The 22,302-nt window shown below is 40.4% G+C and overlaps 1 protein-coding gene and 1 long non-coding RNA gene across 3 annotated transcripts; both read left to right on the top strand.

Moving 5' to 3' along the window:
• The first annotated feature begins 12,734 nt into the window (after window positions 1-12,734).
• Window positions 12,735-17,339, top strand: LOC147637950 (laccase-4-like). 2 transcript variants are annotated; one of them, XM_086799792.1, is made up of 7 exons: window positions 12,737-12,960; window positions 13,093-13,244; window positions 13,351-13,598; window positions 13,771-13,899; window positions 14,256-14,848; window positions 15,565-15,925; window positions 16,960-17,339. In XM_086799792.1, the coding sequence occupies exons 1-7, from the start codon at window positions 12,868-12,870 to the stop codon at window positions 17,094-17,096; spliced, it is 1,713 nt and encodes a 570-aa protein (XP_086655918.1). In that variant the 5' UTR covers window positions 12,737-12,867; the 3' UTR covers window positions 17,097-17,339. The 2 variants fall into 2 exon arrangements, with proteins under 2 accessions (XP_086655921.1, XP_086655918.1); XM_086799795.1 differs by lacking the exon at window positions 16,960-17,339 and having other exon boundaries at window positions 12,735-12,960; window positions 15,549-15,925.
• Window positions 17,340-17,727: 388 nt separating this feature from the next.
• LOC147637949 (uncharacterized) lies at window positions 17,728-21,542 on the top strand. The gene is made up of 2 exons (XR_015266113.1): window positions 17,728-18,143; window positions 18,291-21,542. It is a non-coding gene; the product is annotated as an uncharacterized LOC147637949 (long non-coding RNA).
• Window positions 21,543-22,302: the final 760 nt, after the last annotated feature.

Raw genomic sequence — 22,302 nt, 5'->3', positions numbered from 1 at the left:
GAAGAAATCTATCATATCTTGGAAACGAATCACAAAGGCGGCTGTGGAGGGTATTTCGCGTTCAAGATCACATTGTAGAAGATACTATTAGAAGGTTATGTACTCAAAGGGATGTATTTCAATGGTGCAAGTAGTGTTTCCAATGCCAGAGGATGGGAAAAAGAGTGCTGAAGTTTGAACCTAGAAATGTCATGCTTGCTTTTAACCTCTTAAAGAAGTGGGGGATTGATGCAATTGGACCATTGCCCATGACTAAACATGGAAAATGTTACATACTCACCATAGATTACCTATCAAGGTGGATAGAAGCCAAAGCTACAAGAGCAGTCAATGTAAAAGAGGTATCCAAGTTTGTGTATGAAGGGATTTGCTACCATTTCAGGGTACCACTAGAGCTCCTCTCGGATAGAGGACCTGGCTGCAAAAGTGAGTTGATAGATCATTTATGTGAAAAACTAAAAATTCAACATAGGTATGCCACTCCATACTATCCTCCATGCAATGTAATGAATGAAAGATTCAATGGGGAATTAATACACATGTTAAGCAAAATGACACAATCTCATGAAAGGACTTGGGACTTGGAGCTCCCTTGTACACCCTGGGCTTATAGAATTGCAGTGAAGGAGGGTACTTACTTCTCTCCTTTCCATCTTCTTTAAGGTGCTGAAGCATTGTTGCCTATTGAGGTGGAAATACCAGCTTTGAAGTTCTTGTTAAAAGAAAATAAGGAACCACAACACTATTTCAGGAACATGCTCCTTGCACTACAAGTACACAATTGGACATGATGCATGCTTTGGAACACTATCAAAAGACTCAAGCGAAAAATCAATGGAGGACCAATGAGAACATCAAGGACAAATGCATTGGTAAGGGTCATCTTGTGCTTCGATATAACAACAAGCTAGATAATACTTTCCAAACTAAGTTTCAAACAAGGTGGGAAGGTCCTTTCAAAGTACAATAAAGATTCTCCAATGGCTCATACCAGTTAGAGGAGTTGGATAAAACCTTGCAGCAGAGAAGAGTCAATGGGTATCAGCTAAAAAAGTACATAGCAAGGATAGCAAGGTTGATGATGGTTACAACCAGTCAAAAAAATGAGGAGAAGGATGGAGAAAATTGATGTGGAGGCAACTAGGAAGAAGATGACTTCATGCATTCAATGCATCAACTATTGGAAGGCTGCAGGACATGAATGTCCACTGGCTAATGGGTGGGAAAAATATTTTAAGTGGATTTTGAGAACCCCAAAGTGGATAAAATAATACTGGGATTTAATGTAGATAATTTTAGTGTATATTTAATGTCATGTTTTCTTTTATATAGGCAACCAGTTGTTGTGAGGTTCTTAGCTTTGATGCATTCTTTTTCTATGATGTCATCATCTTTGTACATATAGCATGGTGTGACTACATTATCACAAGCATGAAGAAAAACACAAGATTGTATTCTGACACTGGCATCTGGAGAGCTTGGTACTGGCACATGATTTCTTCATCATAAATACTCAAAGATGGGTTATTGCTAAAAGGCTTGCAATAGTCCAATGGACACACTAGTGGAATGATGATGATGATACATTGGCAATATACTGATGCTAGCGGCTAATGTATTGAGGATCTCTATTGTGAGGCACTGATATCATTGAGACAAGATGCCCATACCTTTGATAGCCATTTCCCTTTGCATATATTGAAGGTGTTTGATGTTCGTATTTTGATAATATGCTATCTATACTTGTTTTTATACTTACCCACGTTAGTATTCACTTATCTATTGTGAGTGTAATAGCGTTAAGTGCCTATCTAAGTAAGGTGTTTAATTATACTTAGGGTGTGTAGGGGCCGTGTGAATGCTTGCTGTTATCTTTAAAAAGCTTAAAACTTTAGGCTTTAAGTTCTGAAAAGAAGATGATAAGGATAGAAGATGCTGGGCTGGTGAATACGGCCCATGCAGAGGTAAAGAGAGATCACGCATGATGGGATGCATCAATGGATGGTGAAGAGGAGATCAAATCAGGTGCTAGTAGGCATGCCACGTGTGTGGGCACTCGTAAGGATAATGGGCTACCATTGACAAAAGCAATGGTGTGGAGGGAGATTGAAAAGATGCAGGGGAGAAGAGAGCTTGAGCTCTTGCAAGCACACACACACTCACAAAACCCTAAAAGAGAACACACAAGGTGAGAGGCTAAAAATCTTCTTCTTCTTCACACAACACTCAACACACCATATACAAAGATAAGAGTACACTCGTATGAAAAGGTACTCAACCAAATACATACTAGGGTTCTCTGTAGTGTGAACCCAACTAAATGAGCTGGCGCTACAACTATGCCAGTCTTAAGAATGGCTGTCAAACAGCCTGTCATCCCAGTGGCTGCATGTCACCCATGATCTCACCAACCATTCCAGTGGTATAAGTGTGGGGCCTATCCCCCAGGCGGGTCATCAAGTGTCCACCGCCTCACTAGATGAGCTCGATATCTCAACACTCCCCCTCGAGCTCAACTCCATCTCATGTACACCAAGCGAAGCCCTGAATCTGTGGAGCTTCTCTGTACCCAGTGCTTTGGTGAAATTGTCAGCGACGTGATCTCGTGTGCTTACATAAACAAGATCAACGTCTCCCGCCAAAACCTTCTCTCTGACAAAATGGTAGTGCACCTCTATATGCTTCGTGCGAGCATGAAAAACTGGGTTCCTGGCCAACTGTATACTGCTAATGTTGTCACAGAAAATGACAACTTGTCTCTCCACTGACAGACCTAAATCTGCAAGTAGCTTTCTTAACCAAGCTACCTCACATGCTGCCATAGCAGCACCTCTGTACTCGGCCTCTGTACTGGATGCTGCTTCTTGCTGCTCCAAGTCACAGCAGCACTCCCCTAAGAAAACATGAAGCCACTAGTAGATCTTCTATCTGAGATACTACCAGCCTAATCAGCATCTGTGTACCCATGTACACATATCTCTGTCCCAGTTTTATAAAATAGTCCACAATGCAAAGTAGACCTCACATACCTCAGTATGCGTCTCAATGCATCCAAATGCGGCTTCCGAGGAACCTGTATAAACTGACTCACCAACCCAATAGCATAGCTCAAATCTGGCCTAGTGATCGTCATGTAGATCAAGCTTCCTACTATGCGCCTATACATAGTAGGATCCTTCAAAATCTCTCCTGAATCTGCACTCAACTTGCCATTCTAATCCAATGGCATTGAGATAGGCTTACAACCTGTCATACCATACTTGGACAACATGTCTGAGCCATACTGTCTCTACAGTAATCCAATACCATGTGGTGACCTAATCACCTTAATGCCCAAGAAATATCTGATCCTTCATCTCAAACTTCTGTCTAAGCAAGATCTTTACATCAAAGATCTCTGCATCATGGTCCCCCGTAATGATCAGGTCATCTACATAGATGACAACAAGCACAACCCTCTATCACTGTGTCTCACATACAGCGAGAAATCTGCATACATGCTATTATAGTTATAAGATATTCAGAAATCTTGTCAGACCATGCTCTTGGTGCTTGTTTTAAGCCATAAAAGGCTTTCTTCAACCTGCAAACATGCTCGGGGTGACTCACATCCTCATAACCAGGTGGCTGTAACATATACACCTCTTTCTGCAAATCCCCATGCAAGAATGCATTCTTTACATCCATCTAATGTAAAGACCATTGCTTTGATGCAGCCACTGCTATCACAACTCTCACTGTTGCCATCTTGGCAACTGGGCGCAACTGGGCTGAAAGTTTCCTCATAATCAATGCCATATGTCTGTGCATATCCTTTGCCTACCAATCTAGCCTTGTACCTGCTTATGCTTCCATCACTGTTATGTTTTACTTTGTACACCCACTTGCATCCAATGGTTTTCTTGCCTTCAGGCAATTGCACTAAATCCCAAGTCTCATTTCCATATAGTGCATCCATCTCCTCATCCATAGCTTTCTCCCAACACACGTTTCCAACAGCCTCATCTCAATGCGTGTGGGCTCTACAACCTATACAACTTTTGCCATGTATGCATGGGTGGTTGCAAGATCAGGGTGCCCAGTTTTGTCCACTCAGGCACCCTGTAAACAGTAAAAAAACAGGCATTTGTTTACCTTTAGTGGCTAATCTCTCCTAGTAAATGAAGGAATTTCGTTTCAAGTTCTTTTGTTGGAACATCATATTCAAAGTTGGAAATATAGTTGCATAATTTGATTAAGCATTAGATGGTCAAAAGTCCTCATTTTCTTAGGTACAAAGTCAATGTATACACCCTGTCCCAAATTTGAACTGATTCCATAAAATGCTAATATCTTTTACATATAAACTCATATGAGATTCCCACTTTGTACCTTAGATCTTCACATTATATGGAGCTTAACTTGATTTTTCAAGAAAATTTTAAGACATTTGTCTATTTTCTTTAAATATTTCAAGGTCTCTAAAGTGTTATAATATACGCCTATTTTTGTACCCACAATAGCTATCACTTAAAATCCTCAATCTTGTAGATCAAAAGAGTGGGTAGATACTGAGACATTAGTAGAATGTGGTGGTTAGTAAAAATTGCAAATCCAATGGTTGGATTTTTAATGATCTCTTTTTCAAAATTCTTCCAGACTATCAGAAGGCCTGCAAATATTAATAATCTAATTAGTAAAATTACATTTTGATGTGAATCATCTAAAACCTATAGGGACTAGTGTACTTGTAATGGTGCATCTATGGAAAAATAAATTGGATCACTCTAAGTATGGAAAGATCATTTGTTTATTATTTCATCATATTTTTGATTAATTTTGATTAATTAGACTAATTTATATTAATTTAAGTTATATTAGGTTAATTTAAGGACAAGTGTATTTTTTATTATTTGCTTGATCTAATTTTAAGTACCTTGCCCCCCAAAATTTGCTCTCCAAGCTATGTCCCAGTTCTGCATAAACTGGACAAAACTGGATACCCTGATCTTGCAACAACCCGCATAGTGATGTGCCACATAACCATCATAGGTAAACCTCTGCACAGGATTCTTCACTCTCCCAGATCTTCGCAGCTTTGCATTCATGGCTTTGATAGCCTTCTTTACACCAGGTGTTCCCATAGCTAGTATCCCAAGATCCTCATCAAGGCTTACCTCTGGAGCCACTAGACTCTCCATCAACATGAGAATGCCCTGCAGAAATGTCAGGCATACTAAGGGGCTCAATCACTTTCTCTTTGCCTTTATGTGATGTACTAATCACATTTGTAGAACTGGTATTATGATGCAGCCTGCCACTCCATAGTCTATCAAAACTGAACCACTAGATGAGGACTCTCCTGGTCCACTCAAAGACTGTGATTGCTGACTTGCATTCTGTGCAACCACATTTCCACTCACATAAGCCCCAACTTCTTTTTCAGCAGTATACCAGCTGCTCATCTCATCAAAAACAACATCCCTGCTTACCCTCAACTCACTGTAGCAGGGTTCAAGGTTATAACACCTGTATCCCTTTTGCTCAAGGGAATACCCAATAAACACACATTTTTCAGCTTTTGGATCCAGCTTAGTTCTCAGCTCATCTGGCACATGCACATATGCGATGCATCCAAAGACTTTCAGATGAGACAAATCAGGTTTTTTGCCAGTAAACCTCTCCTCTAGAGTTACATCATGTATGGCTACAGTTGGAGTCCTGTTGATGATGTAAACTGCTGTAGAAACAGCCTCAGCCCAATAGCTATGCGGCATATTCTTCTCTTACATCAATGCTCGCGCAATCTCAGCAATGTGCCTGTTTTTCTGCTCAGCAACTCCATTTTGCTGCGGAGTGTATCTGCATGTAAACTATCTCCGAATACCATTCTTCTTCAAAAATTCAGAGAACTCATTGGAGAAGTACTCTCCCCCTCCATCTGACCTTAGGCAGTTTACATATTTCCCTGTTTGCTTTTCAACCATAACTGTGAAGTTCTGAAAATGAGTGAACACCTCACCCTTCTCCTTCATGAAGTACACCCACACTTTCTTCTTCCTTGTGTGGTCATCCAATAAATGTCACATAATCCCTGCAGCCTCCCATATAGACATGGTCTTCGTAGGACCCCATACATCTGAATGCACAACATCTAGTGCATTTTTGCTACATTTTTGTCACGTGGAAATACATGCTTTGTTTGCTTTCCAAATTGGCATGCTTCACATATTTTCTGCATACCTTCAACTTTAAACTTTGGCAGCCCTGTCACAATTCCTTTAGTCTGCATAGACTTCATTCTCTGCACATTCACATGTGTCCAATTCTTTTATGCCAAATGTCTGTGTCTGCAACAATTCCTGAACCATTTGCAAACATCGCAGCACTCACTTCTGGCATGTTTACATTCAATGCAAACATTCTACCCACTCTGTTGCCTTTTGCAACCAACCTGCACTTGCCTTTAAAGTCTTCAACATAACAACCATCAAGATTAAACCGAACCTGCAAACCTTGCTCAATCAAACTGAAACCAGATTCTTTGTTATATTCAGAATATGAAGTACATCTGCCAGGTACTTCACTTTACCATCAATGGCACATCTCCAACATGGGTAATTGGATGAGCAGTGTCATCCCCTGTTTCCACAAAACCTGGTCTTTCAAGGTTTTTCATCTCCTTGAACCACTCCCCACATGACTTGTCATGTGGTTTGAAGCACCTGAATCAATGTACCATACATCATCTTTATGTGCTGCTACAACATTTTCAGACATGGCATTAATGACATGCTACATAACAAACAACCTTTCATCATCCTCATTGTTTCTGCTCGAGGATGCATAGTTGTTTCGCTACAATTTTCCATTTTGCATGTCAGCGTGCTTCTTATAACAATCTACCTACACATGTCTAGTCTTACCACAATAGAAGCATCCACGTGTATCATTATACTGCCTTTGCCGATTTCCACGACCTCTTTGACTCCCCTTGCCTCTGAATTGGCCTCTTCCACCTGTTGCGTGTTGTTGTTGTTGTGAATTCTGGGACTATTGTTGTTGCTGCTGCTGGCCATAATTCTGATTACCTGTTCGGCCACCTCCTTGGCCGGGTCCATGGCCTCCTCTACCTCGTCCTCTCTCTGAACTTGTGTAGAAGGCCTGTTACTCTTAACTGCTTTTGTTTTGTGAAGACTATTGGTCTTCACTCAAGCTCCTCTTCTATAATCAACATAGACACCAAATCTGGGAATATTTTCTCGAGTCTGAATAGACGTCTTGAACGCCTTGTATTGTTGCCCGAAACCATGTAGCCAGACTTTCACCTTATCATCATCATCTACTAAAACGCCAATAGATGCAAGGGATTCCACAATACCCTTGATCTTCAATGCATAGTCATTCACAGACATATTCTTTTTCTCCACAGTATGAAGTTCATTCTTCAACTGTATCTTTCGTGCCTTGGTATTCGTTTCATAGAGTTTTACCAAGGTGTCCCACGCCTCCTTGGGGGACTTGGCATCCTGTATGTGCCCAATCATGGTGTCCTGTATACTGATAGAGAGCCAATACATAACTTTTCTGGATCCTTGGTTCCAATCCTTGAAGTCTTTCACATCTGCAGCAGTTGGATTGATCTCCGGTATCTCCGATGTCTCTTCATGCTCACCTTCTATGTAGTCCCAACAGTAACCCTTTTCCATCAGGAAATTTGTCAACCTGAACCTCCAAGCATGGAATTATTCTTATCAAGCTTCTCAGCAACAATCTAATTTATGCCATCATTTGACATCTTGTTAGACACAAATTTACCAGAAACAGCACTCTGGTTTGTCCAGCACAAACTGCTGTATTTTCTGCAGCGGTATTGTACTACACTTGAATGTCACACCCAGTGGCCTCAATGTGCATGCATACACCCAATGGCCTCAATGTGCATACATACACCCAATGGCAACTGTTTGACCTCCTTGCAGCACACACAATGTTTGCACAACCAATTTGTCTTCCTGCAGTTCTTAAACAGAGTTCTGCATAGAGTCGATGACTTACCCGTAGTGCTCGAAATCTCCTGTAGGTCCTAACACGCCCGAAACGCGTTTTCGGCTCGAAAAATTATGTCCGATAGGACTATGTAGTTGCCCTATAGCTTTACTCCTGTGAATAAAGCTCCTCAATCAGAGATTGTTTGCCGGTGCCTCCCGTAGAGCTCCTGACAAGGGTGTAGTCGCCAACACAAATAGGGAAGAGTAGATGAAGCTCTTACCCTCGTACCGCTTCCTGTGCTTCTCTTACTTGCAGCTTAGCCCTTAGCATGAACCAGGCTTTGATACCATGAAAAGATGTACGGGCGAAGAGATCTTGAGATCTTGCAAGCACACACACACACTCACAAAACCCTAAAAGAGAACACACAAGGTGAGAGGCTAAAAAATTTCTTCTTCTTCACACAACACTCAACACACCATATACAAAGATAAGACTACACTCATATGAAAAGGTACTCAACCAAATACATACTAGGGTTCTCTATAGTGTGAACCCAACTAAATGAGCTGGCGCTATAACTATACTAGTCTTAAGAATGGCTGTCACACAGCCTGTCATCCCACTGGCCGCATATCACCCATGATCTCACCAACCATGCCAGTGGTGTAAGTGTGGGGCCTATCCCCCAGGCGGGTCATCAATGTGTCCACCACCTCCACTAGATGAGCTCGATATCTCAACAGAGATTTCGAGATAAGCATGCAATGATGGAGGGAGAAGAGGAGATTAGATTGTGATGGCATGGCATGCTTACCACAAATGTGGTTGAACACACGGAGGAAAGTTACAGATAGGCATCTAGTGATAAAGTTGAATAATTGTGAGGCCATGAAGGGACGACATGATGGAAAAAAGAAGTGGTGGCAATTGACGACGACTACATACAAGCCGACTGAAAGCTATAAAAGAAGCTCTAGGGAAGAGTGGAGGAGTGGGGACAAACCAGAAGGTTGCCAGATTTGCGTCATGTGTGTTTGTGAGGTATGGACTGCTAGCTCACTTTTTCTATTGTTATTCTCGAAGCTCATCAGTGATGATGAAGGGAAGGTATTGGGTATTCCAGGTCACCTTAGATTTTGCAACGGCTATTGAGAGAGAGATAGTCCATCTTATAGGTTGCAGCTGTTGTTGTAAGAATCTCTCTCTCATCTTTGATAGATTCTTACACACTTTGAAGAATTGAAGCCAGAGGGAGGCTCGTGACAATTTGTCTAGAGGAGGAGCCGAATCTTCACTGATTGGCTTCAATGTGGTTGTGCAATCAGTGCCTAAGGTCATCTACCAGAGAAACTTGTGATGAAGAGGATACTATTTAAATCCTCTTTTATTGTAATAATTTGGTCTCGCAATCCGTCCTACAATAAAATTGTTCCTTTAAAAATGATTCCAGTATTGAAGTGGTTCATAAGACCATATTAGGGAGTTTGGAAAAATACCATTACTTTGGAAAAATACCATTACTTTGGAAATTTTCTTTTTGGTGTATCTTAAATATAGGAATTCCAAAGTTGTTGGAGAATGTGGATTTAGAACCTACTCTTCAAAAGATTTCCAATGATATGTCACATGAGTGGGTTTTAGCAAGATCTTAAAAAGGTTTACCATGCCCCCATTTTTTGATCTTGCAAAATGGAAATTGTGATTTTTTCCAAACTCCCTAATATGGTCTTTTATGTATATGTTATCTTTAATGTAGATCGGGTCTAGATGAATCAAGTGGCTGGTGTTTTTACTCTTGTGGATACAGTGTTGAGAGAGAAGAGGCACACTATAGAGGATCTTAGTGCTAAGCCAATTTTCATAAAAATGTGAGTGTGATTTTGTAGATTTTGACCAAAAGTCAATGCTTCAGGGGTGCAAATCTTATTTTTTCTAGTTTAATCCCTTGCAACATGAACGTTCCAATGACAATAAGCAATGGAATCAATGGCTCTTAATTTTTTTTATATTTTTCAAGATTTTGGAAAATGAAACAAAAGGGTGTTTCTTGCACAATCACGGCTGTGATTATGGAGTTCTCACCATGCAAGTATTGATGTAAATACTTGTTCTGTTGATTTCCTAACTTTCAAACAATGCAAATAACAACTTGAAATGCTTAAACAATACAAAACTATCCTTTTTTTTCTCTCTTTCTCCTCTTTCTTCACAACCTTATCCACATCGTATCTCCTCTCTACCAATCACACAACTTCAAATAGCCATATTAAGAGAAAAGAGACTTGTAAGAAGATGCGAGCGAGTGCAAATAGAGTAGAAAAGATTGGTGGTTCCCCAAAAGTTGGCACTAAAAATGTTACAAGCTACACCATCTCTCTCCTTCTACAAAGGAAAATCCTCACCTTAACTTGTTGTGGGGAACTTGCCAGTGTCCAAGATCATATCTCGGTGGACTCCAAGCTTTGCTAGTGGTAGTTAACACCACTCTCTAGCCTCCTCCTCAAGATGTCACCATGGGGTTGCCATTCTTCATACAAGGACATTCACTCCTCTCTACTCTCACACTCAAGGATACAAAAATGAAAGAAACATGTACCAAGAATGTAGATCTCAACTCTCTCTCTTTCCCACACACCATAGACAACCAAGAGAGCAAGGAGATAAGACTAGACTCAATTGGCACAAAGGGGGATTGTGTCTTGCATTATGAGAATAATCTTATTCATACAATTGGCCCTTATTTACACTTGGGCAGCGAGAACTTAATGAAAGATGAACCAAATGTTTAAAAATTACATGGTTTTGTGGCATATCTAGCTATTCTCATAATTACAACATTTAGAGTGTCGTTACATGACAATTATTATGATATCTATCATATGTAATGGAGAGATGCTGAATTAATCTCAAATTGGGATTAACAGCGTGTATATGTCCGTGTGAGTACACCCTCATCTATTAAAGCCTTAATGAAGGCAACTTATGCTACCCTCACTTGAGCCTATATGTGTCAACTCTCTGTGTATATGTGTATGATTGTTTGTGCTGACAATCACATATACATTGTGTGTGTGCTCGTGTGTGCATGCACTTATGTATGTTTACGTGTATGTGTCTCTATGTGTACATACGCAAGAGAGAGTGTATGCACGTACGTCAGAGAGTGCGTGTGTGTGCATTTATGTGCATGTGTGTGGATGCATAGGTGCATATGCATGCATGTGTACATGTATGTATGTGCACATACGCTTATGTACACTACGTGCATATGTATATGTGTGTGTCCATGCATGTGTGTGTATATATGTGTGCATTGTGCATGTGTGTGGAAGCATGATGCGAGTGTGTGTATATGCATGTACCAGCATGTCAGTGTGTGTATAAGCATGTCAATGTATGTATAGCAGTGTCATGTGCACATGTGTGGGTGTGTGCAATTGCGCACATGCATGTGGATTATTGGAGATTATTGTGTGTGTATCAATTATGTGTCTACGCATGTAAGTGTGTGACTTTGAGTGCATAAATAGTTGTGCGTGTGTGTGTGCATGTGCTTATGTAATTGTATGACTATGTGGATTTATGCTTGCACGTTTCTATATGTGTATGTGTATGTGAGTGTGCATGAGTGCATGCAAGTGTGTGTGCGTGTGTGTTTGTGTGTGTGTGCGCACATGCACACACGTGCACAAGAGTGTGTGTGCATCTGTGTTTGAGTGTGTGCAAGCATGTGAGTGTGTGTATGTGTGCCATGTGCAGTATGTGGATGTGTACACATACGTGCATGTGGGTGATTGGGTGTGTGATAATTTTGTGTGCATGCATGTGAGTGTGTGTCATTTTGTGTGCATGTGTAGTTGTGTGTGTGCATGTCCATATGAAAGTGTACGACTATGTGGATGTATGCTTACGTGTGTCTATGTGTATATATGTATATGAGTATGCAAGAGTGCGTGCAAGAGTGTGTGTGTGCGTACACACGAGAGTGTGTGTTCATCTGTGTGTTTGTGTGTGTGGATACACGTGTGTATGTGTATATGTGCATGGATGTGGATGATTGTTAAGAAAAAATATTTTTAAAAAATAGAAATGGTTATTGCTTTTACTTTTTTTTCCCATTGGTAGAGATGTATGGTGACGGGTGCTCACTTATTATACCCTCAAATAGATGCACCTTAGATAAAATGATGGGATGTTCTAACTTTTAAACAATGATAGAGAGAAAGAGAGATACGTTTTTATTATATAAGTGACCTCCCTACCTCAGTGTCCCATTTTTACACTAAAATTTAAAATTGAAATGAGAACTCTCTCTTCTTACATGTGATAAAATGAGATGACCATATACAGTGACATCTCTATTCTTTATATTATCTTAAGGAAGAGTTTCACAAAGTTGCCACGTGTGGCAAGAATTTGGAGGTTCGAGAAGGAGAGGATAAGGTTTGGGTAGAATTTGATTTTGGAAGCCTCAAAAAACTTGTGAAACACGGGTTCCCAACTAAGTGTAGAGCGACATCTGGGTGAAGTGTAGAGAATATTCAATTGACACTAAGCTGACACGTGGGTGGAGCGTAGAAAATTGAGATTCAATTGACTAACTGCTAGGCTTTGCCAATACGTTATTTTCAGGACGGCTCAAAAGAAACGTTCAATGCAATTTTACGTAAACCTTTTAAACTCTAGAGTTGTACTGTTTGCGGCGACCTCTACTACAATATGCAAGAGCCAGCACTCTATTTAACCACATTTTATATTAAACCCTTAACGCATCTCCAAGACTAGTTATCAGCGTAGTGTTGATACCACTGCCATATAGATTTGTGTAAACCTCTTGTGCTAATTTAGAATACTCAAATCTCTATCTCTTTCTGTTTTGCGCATATATATAATATGTTCACCATGAGCAAGCTTACTTTCACCTTACTCTTTGCCTTCACCCTCTGTAACGTGACCTCTGCAAGAACTCGCTATTTCAATTTCACGGTTGGTTAAACAGGAATTAGTCCCCCCTTGTATTTATACATATTAATCGAAGCTCTAGCAGGGCTTTTGATCGTATTAATGATTGCCCTATATTTAATCCTGGGCGCTGACCATGATTTTTGGTGTTGTCAGATACAAAACACCAATGTTACGCGCCTTTGCAACACGAAGTCTCTCTTGACTGTGAACGGCGAGTTCCCCGGCCCAACAAATTATGTGAGGGAAGGAGACAAGGTGGTGGTTAACGTCACAAACCTTGTTTCATACGGCATAACCATACACTGGTATCAATCCATCCTGTCTCGCAATTATTATAATTTACTAATTGTTTATTGTGACGAGTATTTATCTGTAGACAAGCAAGCGCATGGTGTAACGATCTTTATGTAGGCATGGTGTGCGGCAGCTGCGCTCGTGTTGGGCTGATGGGCCAGCCTTCATCACGCAATGCCCCATCCAAACCAACCAATCTTATGTGCACCGGTTTCAGATCCTTGAACAAAGGGGCACCCTCTTCTGGCATGCCCATACTAGCTGGCTGAGAGCCAGCCTTTATGGCGCTTTTATCATTCTCAAGAAAAACAAGACCCCCTACCCATTTCCCAAACCCAAGCAAGAGCTCCCCCCTCTTCTTCTAGGTTGGATAAACCTCAATCATTCTGCTTATAACTTCGTTTTGAAAGAATTAAAACCTCTTCAAAGAAAAGTACACAAAGATTTTATGCCTCAAAACAACAGTTCACAAACATCTAGCATTATACACAATCATGGCATCTCCTACTCATAAATCACAGTACTGTTTTTGTCTAGGTGAGTGGTGGAACGCGAATGTGGAGGATGTTATAAGGCAGGCACTTATTGAAGGTGGAGGTTACAACATCTCCGATGCCATTACTATCAATGGACAACCTGGGGACCTTTACAACTGCTCATCTAGTGGTATGTATCGTAATGGCTACCTCGATCCACAACTTCCTAGTTTAAGAAGTTGATGCCTTCTAACATGAATGGTTTCCCCTAAACAACCAAGGCCTTGTTATTGTGGTTTTAAGTATGTGTCCATGTAAGCAATGGAAAGATTTTAGAGTAAGAGTGTATTCACATGCATAGAAACATAGGAATTCTGTCGAAGTGGCTCAAATAATAGGTAGACACACGAATGCATAATGTGAGTCGTAATGTGAGGTATTTTCATGGTGGTCTTATCGAATGGCTGGAAATTGATGTGCCTTCGATTTGAATTTTTCCGAGGCAAAGATTTTAATTCGTATGCGTGTGCATGGATATGCATGCAGAGACAGTGGTATACAATGTGACGCAAGGAGAGACGGTAATGCTAAGGTTAATCAATGCAGCCATGAACTTCCACATGTATTTCGCAGTGGCCAATCACAACCTCACAATTGTCGAGGCCGATGCAGAGTATGTGGAGCCATACACGACAGACATCGTAGTGCTGGCGCCCGGCCAGACCTCCAACATCCTCCTCACAGCCAACAAGTCCATAGGCCAATACTACATGGCAGCTTCCGTCTTCTCGATGCCCAATGCGTCCTTCGTGCCTTTTCCCACCATCCCCGCCACGGCCATCCTCAACTACAACGGCTCCACGTCCGGTTCCACCAACTTGACTTTGCCTAGCTTGCCCTTGGCCAATGATGCCGACTTCGCCAATAGCTTCTACTCCAGCCTCAAGGGCAAGAACTACTCTCAAGGCTACTACTACTACGATGTTCCCAAAACCGTGGACGTGGACCTCCTCCACACTATAGGCTACGCCCTCCAGCCTTGTCCGACCGGACCCACCTGCCAAGGTCCCAACGACACCCTCATCAGAACCTCCATCAACAACATCACCTTCGTCACACCTAACGTCTCTCTCCTCCAGGTAGCACATCATCCCTTTACCATATATATATATATATTTCAAATGCTGTGCATGAAACAAATTTCTTATTATAGTGACTATCTAGAAATCAAATAGACTAGTCGGCCAATGCGTGCTCTGCACGTTTCTAAGAAATTGAAATTCGAACTTAACCTTCTCCTCTTTTTCCCGAACCTCCAAATTTATGCCACGTGAGAGTTTTGTGAAACTCTTCCTTAAGATAATATAGAGAAGAGAAGAGATAGAGATCCAACAAATTCAAATTTTACCCCAACCTCCTCTTTTCAAACCTCCAAATTCATGCCACGTGGCAGCTTTGTGAAACTCTTCCTTAAGATAATATAGAGATATAGAGAAGATAAGTTTTCTTGAATATCTAAAATCTATAGAATTTTTTAAAACTAGTCAATGTCAATGTTAAAAGAAATGTCTCTTTGAAAATAAAGGTAGTGACTATATATTGAAATAAACGTGTGACTATAAATCAATCTACATCATAAATTTGAATCTATACGCAAAGCTAATAGATAGAGCCTTTTTTTTTTCTCGGGAAGAGACTTTCAAATAATAAAAATTTTGATTTTGTGTGTTATGATCTTAGGACCCACACATATAGGCTTGTCTTTTTGAGAGGTATGAGAGTAAATTTTGAATACAATAGATAATCAATGGAAAATATACAAATGAGATAAGTGTGAAGTCCATTGTCGGTGTAGGCCTACTACTACAACTTAAGCGGGATTTACACGACGGACTTCCCGGACGTGCCACTGTTCCAATACGATTACACGGCGGTGAACCCGGACATAAAGGTGGCGTTGCCGGGGACGCGGGTGCGGGTGATCCCTTTCAACAGCACTGTGCAGGTGGTATACCAAGACACAGCCACGCTCTTCTTCGAACAACACCCCATCCATCTCCACGGCCAAAACTTCTATGAGGTGGGCAGGGGCAACGGCACTTTCAACGCCTCCACTGACCCTGCCTCCTTCAACCTCGTCAACCCTGTCGCCCGCAACACCGTCTCCGTGCCCGGTGGCGGCTGGGCTGCCGTCCGCTTCAAGGCCCTCAACCCAGGTAATCATAATATATATTATACAACACCTCGTACTTTATTATCAATCGTGATTACCTTAACATTTCTCTCTCTCTCTCTCTCTCTCTCTCTCTCTCTCTCTCTCTCTCTCTCTCACACACACACACACACACACACACACACATCAGAGTTCCTTTTCTTCCACAACAAGTCCTCTACCTCATCGCATAATATGATTTTCCGTCTTTATTCCTCTCGTAATCCGTAGAACACTTCATTGTTCATTGCTACTCTCTTAATTTTCCTTGAAATATTTTGAGTAAGTCCTTAATTCTTTTTCCCATTGTTGTATAATAGTTAGAACCAAGGATTGACTAGGTCTACTATAATATCAGTCGAGACTTGTGTGAGGTTTAATGCCATGTGGTTTCTAGTGATTGTTCAATTTCATCTTTGATGTGCTGTAACAAAGCTTAAGTGGTAGTTAAGATTCAACTCTAATTTTGACTAGTTGAAATGTTTTGCATAGCTTCTTCCAATTGTCATCAAAACGTTTTCACTTCAAAGTTTTTCTTTTTTTTAAATAATAGAGAACCTCATGTACCAAGGCTGCATTTCAACTTCTTTATAATAAATTTTAGGTGTCATTGCTCTCAATGGCTCATTAAAGACATTCGTGTTCATGAACTAAATCCATCACTTGTACATGTTCCAAGTACTCTTTCTGTTGCTACTTGGCTATCTTTATGGTTAGATGGTTTATCTATGAAGATTTGTCTACTATGGTGGCATATCTTTATTCATGAACTTGTACTTACCTCCGCGCATTAATACTATGGCATGTCATAGCCTCGTCATAGCTCATAGTGTATGCTATGTATGATGTTGTTGATTGATGATTTAAAGCTTTGTGAGTAAAATGTTATCGATTTAAGATGCCATTTTGGTCTTTGTTAGGGCTTGAGAACTAACATGAATTGTCCTTCCAGTTATATCTTCTTAAAGGAAGTTATTTTGTAAAGAGAAATTTCTCATCGTAAAAAATATTTCTCATGATGGATGATGTAATGTGCAGGGGTTTGGTTTGTGCATTGCCACTTGGATATCCATACATCATGGGGGATGGACATGGCATTCATCACCCTCAATGGGGTGGGAGAAAATGAGATGTTGCCACCACCACCAGTCGATTATCCTACTTGCCAGTTTTAAAAACACATATATAGCATCACAGGGGATGGACATGGCATTCATCACCCTCAATATGGGGTGAGAGAAAATGAGGTGTTTCTACCACCACTAGCCGACTATCCTACTTGCCACCAGCATTAAAAGCATACATATAGATATGATATGATTTGATATCGGTGTGGTTAGCCAGGGTTGTTTTACACCCTGTCGCCTTTTTATATTAAACATTTGCTATTTAAATGTGCCTCTTGGACACTTCAAGTATTTGCCCTACAAGCCACTAGATGTTTTAACCACCATAATCCAAGAAAGTGTTTTGCATTATGGTATATTTAATGGTTTGACATGTATGTGTCCATGGTTTTTGTGATTATGTTGATGGAATCCATGTTTGTTTGTTAGTTGTTAAGTTGTTAACTTTTGTATTTCTCATGTATTACATCCATTATAAGAGAAGGAGAGTGTAGTTGTGCCCAGGTTCATGTAAAATAAAGGAAATTTTGAGGTGAAAAATTTCATGGCACGACTATACATGTAGTTATACATGCAACTACCATGTGTGGCTATATGCCCATTTACTTTAGGAAAGCCAACAGTATGCTTGTTTGAGCACCACACTCCCATGGAATGCTTTCCTCTGGCTTTGCCTGTTGTGCCGACCACCTCATAAATGCTACCTTGGCTATAATATTCCATGGACCTGTGCACCTATCTTGGGAGAACTAAGTGCTCAGATGCCTGAGCCTGAATGCTCTATCCAATGTTTCATATGTAAGCTTTGTTGTGTAGTAGCCACAATGTGTATATTCTCGCATAGATCAGCTGCACGCATAATTGTTGAGATAGCAAGTTCATTTGAATAGTGTGAGTAGTATGACATGTGTGCATTAGTGATAGGAGTGTGTGAATAATAATTACCCGTGCCCAATAATGGCCAAGTGTGTGGACATTCGGTGTTCATTAGTGTGATGTGAACTTATCGTATGTGTGTGTGGATTTTGAAGATGGAGAGTGTGCGAAGGAGACTGGAATAAAACAATGTCTTCTTCTATTCTTATCTATGGTCATGTAAGAGCTAATCGGGTTTTATGCAAGTGTTATTTGTACATCCCTATTCTATTTATATGCTATCGAAGCATAGGTTACTCTCACAATGAGTGTAAAACCTAAACCTCAATTGGTTGGAGATTAAATCTATGAAGGTCACCATTGAAGTTTTGAAGGTCACCATTAAAGCTGTGAAGTACCATTGGAGTGGAAATCGAAAGTAAATCATAGAGCTTGGCCAAGAGGTGAGTTAAACAAATTTCAAGTATTTAGAATCCAAAGTAAGAAAAGTTGAAGCTCTTTGTTGAAGCTTCCAAGTGGAAATGTATGTAAATGCATCGTGTTGATTTGCAAACCTATAAAAAACAAAATTGTAGATTTCCCAAACAGCGATAACTTTTGACATGCTACTTAGAATCTAACTATAAAGTAATATATAAAAAGCTTGTTTTGTGTGGATGTGTTTAGACTACTCAAACATTAGATTTAGATCTTTTAGCTCAAGTTATGAACAAAACAAGACAAGGGTATGCTGCTGCAGATTTGGGATGTCTGCTGCAATATTTAGTTGAAGTGTTCATGTATGTGAAGTTTTCCTATAGGTTTGGTTGAAGCTTGATGTTGCGAGTTGAAAAGTTAACAAATTGGAATGTATGTTGTGATTGGTAAAAACATTTTCTATTGCTATATGGTATTGGAAAGCTCCTGGATAAAGCTTGATGTTGCAAGTTCAAAACTTGACAAATTGGAATGTATGTTGTGATTGGTAAAAGCATTTGCTATTGCTATATGGTATTGAAAAGCTCTTGAGAAGCTTATTTACATGTTGCAAGAGGGGACTGATTTAGAGCTTACAGGAATTCTACAAGATAGTTTTTAAGCTTCTGCTTGATGCTTAATGTAACTATATGTGTGTGTATAGGGAAATGAGCATGTCGGAGTGTAATGGGGACATGCACATGGTTTGAGAATGGTTTCCAAAATATTTTTGCATTAAGTGAATGTTCAAGTGATGTTGGGTGCTGAATCTAAATTGACGAGATTTGTGCATGTAAATGTATTAGTGTTTTTGGCGTTGAACGGCATTGGTTACATTGCTTGGTTGAGTGTGTTGAAGCATTTTATTTGCAAACATGGGTGATGGTCGGATGCAAATTATGGGTGAAAAGGTTGACTAGAATAACTTCTAAATATGGAAGTACCATATTCAACAAATTTTGAAAGAAAAAGGCTATTGGAGCTTGGTGGCACGTGATGTGCAAGAGCCATAGCTTCCTATATGTTGAGATATGTGGGGAGTGAGTCACATGAACAAGAGAGGAATCATGCACATTAGATAAAGGAGTAGACTAAGGGTCTAATATCAAAGGTTGATTTAAATGGTCACTTTTAAAAAGTGAAGTCAATGGTCAAAAGGTGACACATGGAAAGCACAAGGTTGCACATGTAGTGTAAGCATTAATGAACACATGGTTGGCACTAGGGTGCACAAAAAGCATGGATTCGAGTCCTTCCCAAGACTATAAATATGGGTGTATGAAACTTGATTGTTGAAATGAGATTATGGAGTTTGTGCCTTAATCATTGTGTCATCGATTAATCTTTATCTTAATCTGTATTAGCATTTTCTTAGTTTTTCATTATGGATTTAACCACTTGCTATGAGCCACCCTAGATTCATGTATTCTAACATGGTATCAAAGCCACCTAGGGCTGGCCATAGCAATAAATTAGATAATTTTTTTAAAGAGGTGATCAAAAAAAATATTTGGTTTTTTATCTTTGCTATTAGGGTTTCTTAGATTAGGGTCTTTTTCTTCTTGTACTTAAGATAGAAAAAAGAGACGTGGTTATGTGCTGTTGGGTGCTACAAGCAACAAGAGGAGGTTGGCCATTAAAACACTGGCTGGGTGCTATAAGGCAAGAAGCTGAAGACAGAGGAGGCACGAGCAAAACAAGAAGGCACATCAAGGCACCAAAGGGAGGCATAAGAAGGCGCCAAAGTGCGCACTCAGCAGAGAAAAAGAAGGAAATTCCATCAACCATTCACAACTCGACTGTGAACCAAAGAAGACATTGAATCAGTCCTATAGATGTGGGGATGTGTCGAAGAGAAGAAACAGCTAGCTAGACACGACATCTTCTCCGGCTGGCTAGAGACACCGCGCTTACGAAGTGAGGGAGTAGCGCTGGAGAGAGTGTGAACTCATCAGTAGAGTCAACAAAAAAACGCGTGACCTCATCAATAGGCAAAAACAACAACACTATCGGCGATCTCCAACGGCGCCATCAAGAAGGTTGCATCACACATAGCAGATTGCAGTTAGCGTACCTTCAAGCACATGACACAGCTGGAGACTGTGTGCAAGCTCTTGAGCACAATGTAGAGATAGAAGAGCAGCTTATCTTGAAGTAAGCCATTTGCCAGTAGCCACGCCCAAAGGATAAGGTTAAAAACCTCCTTTTTATTATTAAAAAAAACATTAGTGTGAAGAGACTTAATCTAAGGTGTGTTCATATGGGTGTTGAAAGGATTGAGTATATGGGCACATTAAATTGGGCTTCTTCAACATACATGATTTGTGCAAGAGTGCTTTCATCATCAAAATCTTCATCAACAAAAACCATTACCAAAAATGTTAAGCAACCTCCACCAAAAACCTTTGTAAAAAAAGCCACAACCACATGAGTATGCGAGCAATCTTTAAACTCACCGAAATTTATGACCAAGGAGGAGTACAACTCCCAAGTGTGTGGATGTCCTGCCCCTGGACAAGGTTCCAAAAGGATGTGTAAGCAGCCAAATGAGTGCGCAAAAATCCCTCACTACCCAAGGCCACCAAATGAGTAGGTCAAAAATCATTTGAAATGTTGTAACACTCGACCACCTGAGAGTAGCCCAAGATGCACCCAAGGGGAGTGAAAAACAAACCACCTCCAAGGAACCTCTAATCTAGAGAGTATCCAGGCCAAACAAGAGCCTCTGAGTCACCCAACCAAGTTAGAATTAAGGGGGGTGGGGGAAATGAAATTTTTAAACCTCACATCCAACCACCTTGAGTAGCCCAAAGATTTGGCACACCAAGGGGGGATGTTGAGGTATATGGTGCCAAAGAGCACAAGGAAGAGGTAGGGAGTGAGTCACATGAACAAGAGAAGAAGCATGCACATTAGATAAAGGAATAGACTAAGGGTCTAATATCAAAGGTTAATTTATATGGTCACTTGTAAAATGTGAGAGCTAACGGTCAAAAGGTGACACATGTAAAGCACGAGATTGCACATGTAGTGTGAGCATTAATGAACACATGGTTGGCACTAGGGTGCACAAAAAGCATGGATTGGAGTCCTTCCCAAGACTATAAATATGGGTGTATGGAACTTGATTGTTGAAATGAGATTATGGAGTTTGTGCCTTAATCATTGTGTCATCGATTAATCTTTATCTTAATCTAGTATTAACATTTTCTTAGTTTTTCATTATGGATTTAACCACTTGCTATGAGCCACCCTAGATTCATGTATTCTAACATGGTATCAGAGCCACCTAGGGTTGGCCATAGCAATTAATTAGATAATTTTTCTTTAAGAGGTGATTAGGAAAAATATTTGGTTTTTTATCTTTGCTATTAGGGTCTCTTAGATTAGGATCTTTTTCTTCTTGTACTTAAGATAGCAACAAGAGACGTGGTTGTGTGCTTGGTCCTACAAGCAACAAGAGGAGGCTAGCCATTAAAACACTGGCTGGGTGCTGTAAGGCAAGAAGTTGAAGACAGAGGAGGCACGAGCAAAATAAGAAGGCACATCAAGGCACCAAAGGGAGGCATAAGAAGGCGCCAAAGTGCGCACTCTCTGTATAGAAAAAAGAGGGAATTCCATCAACCATTCACAACTGGGCTATGAACCAAAGAAGACATTGAATCAGTGCTATAGAGGTGGGGATGTGTCGAAGAGAAGAAACAACTAGCTGGACACGGCATCTTTTCCACTAGGCAAAATGCCTGACCTCATCAGGCAAAAACGACAACACTACACCGGCAATCTCCAACGACGCCATCAAAAAGGCTGCATCACACATATAGCAGACTGCAGTTAGCATACCCTCAAGCACATGATACAGCTGGAGACTGCATGCTCGCGAGCACAATGTAGAGATAGAAGAGCAGTTTATCTTGAAGCA

This window comes from Cibotium barometz, chromosome 6, assembly GCF_041138505.1.
Source record: "Cibotium barometz isolate CiBa-2024 chromosome 6, ASM4113850v1, whole genome shotgun sequence".
Lineage (NCBI taxonomy): Eukaryota > Viridiplantae > Streptophyta > Polypodiopsida > Cyatheales > Cibotiaceae > Cibotium > Cibotium barometz.
The sequence above is the reverse complement of the archived record's forward strand: the minus strand, read 5'-3'. Positions and strand labels throughout refer to the sequence as shown.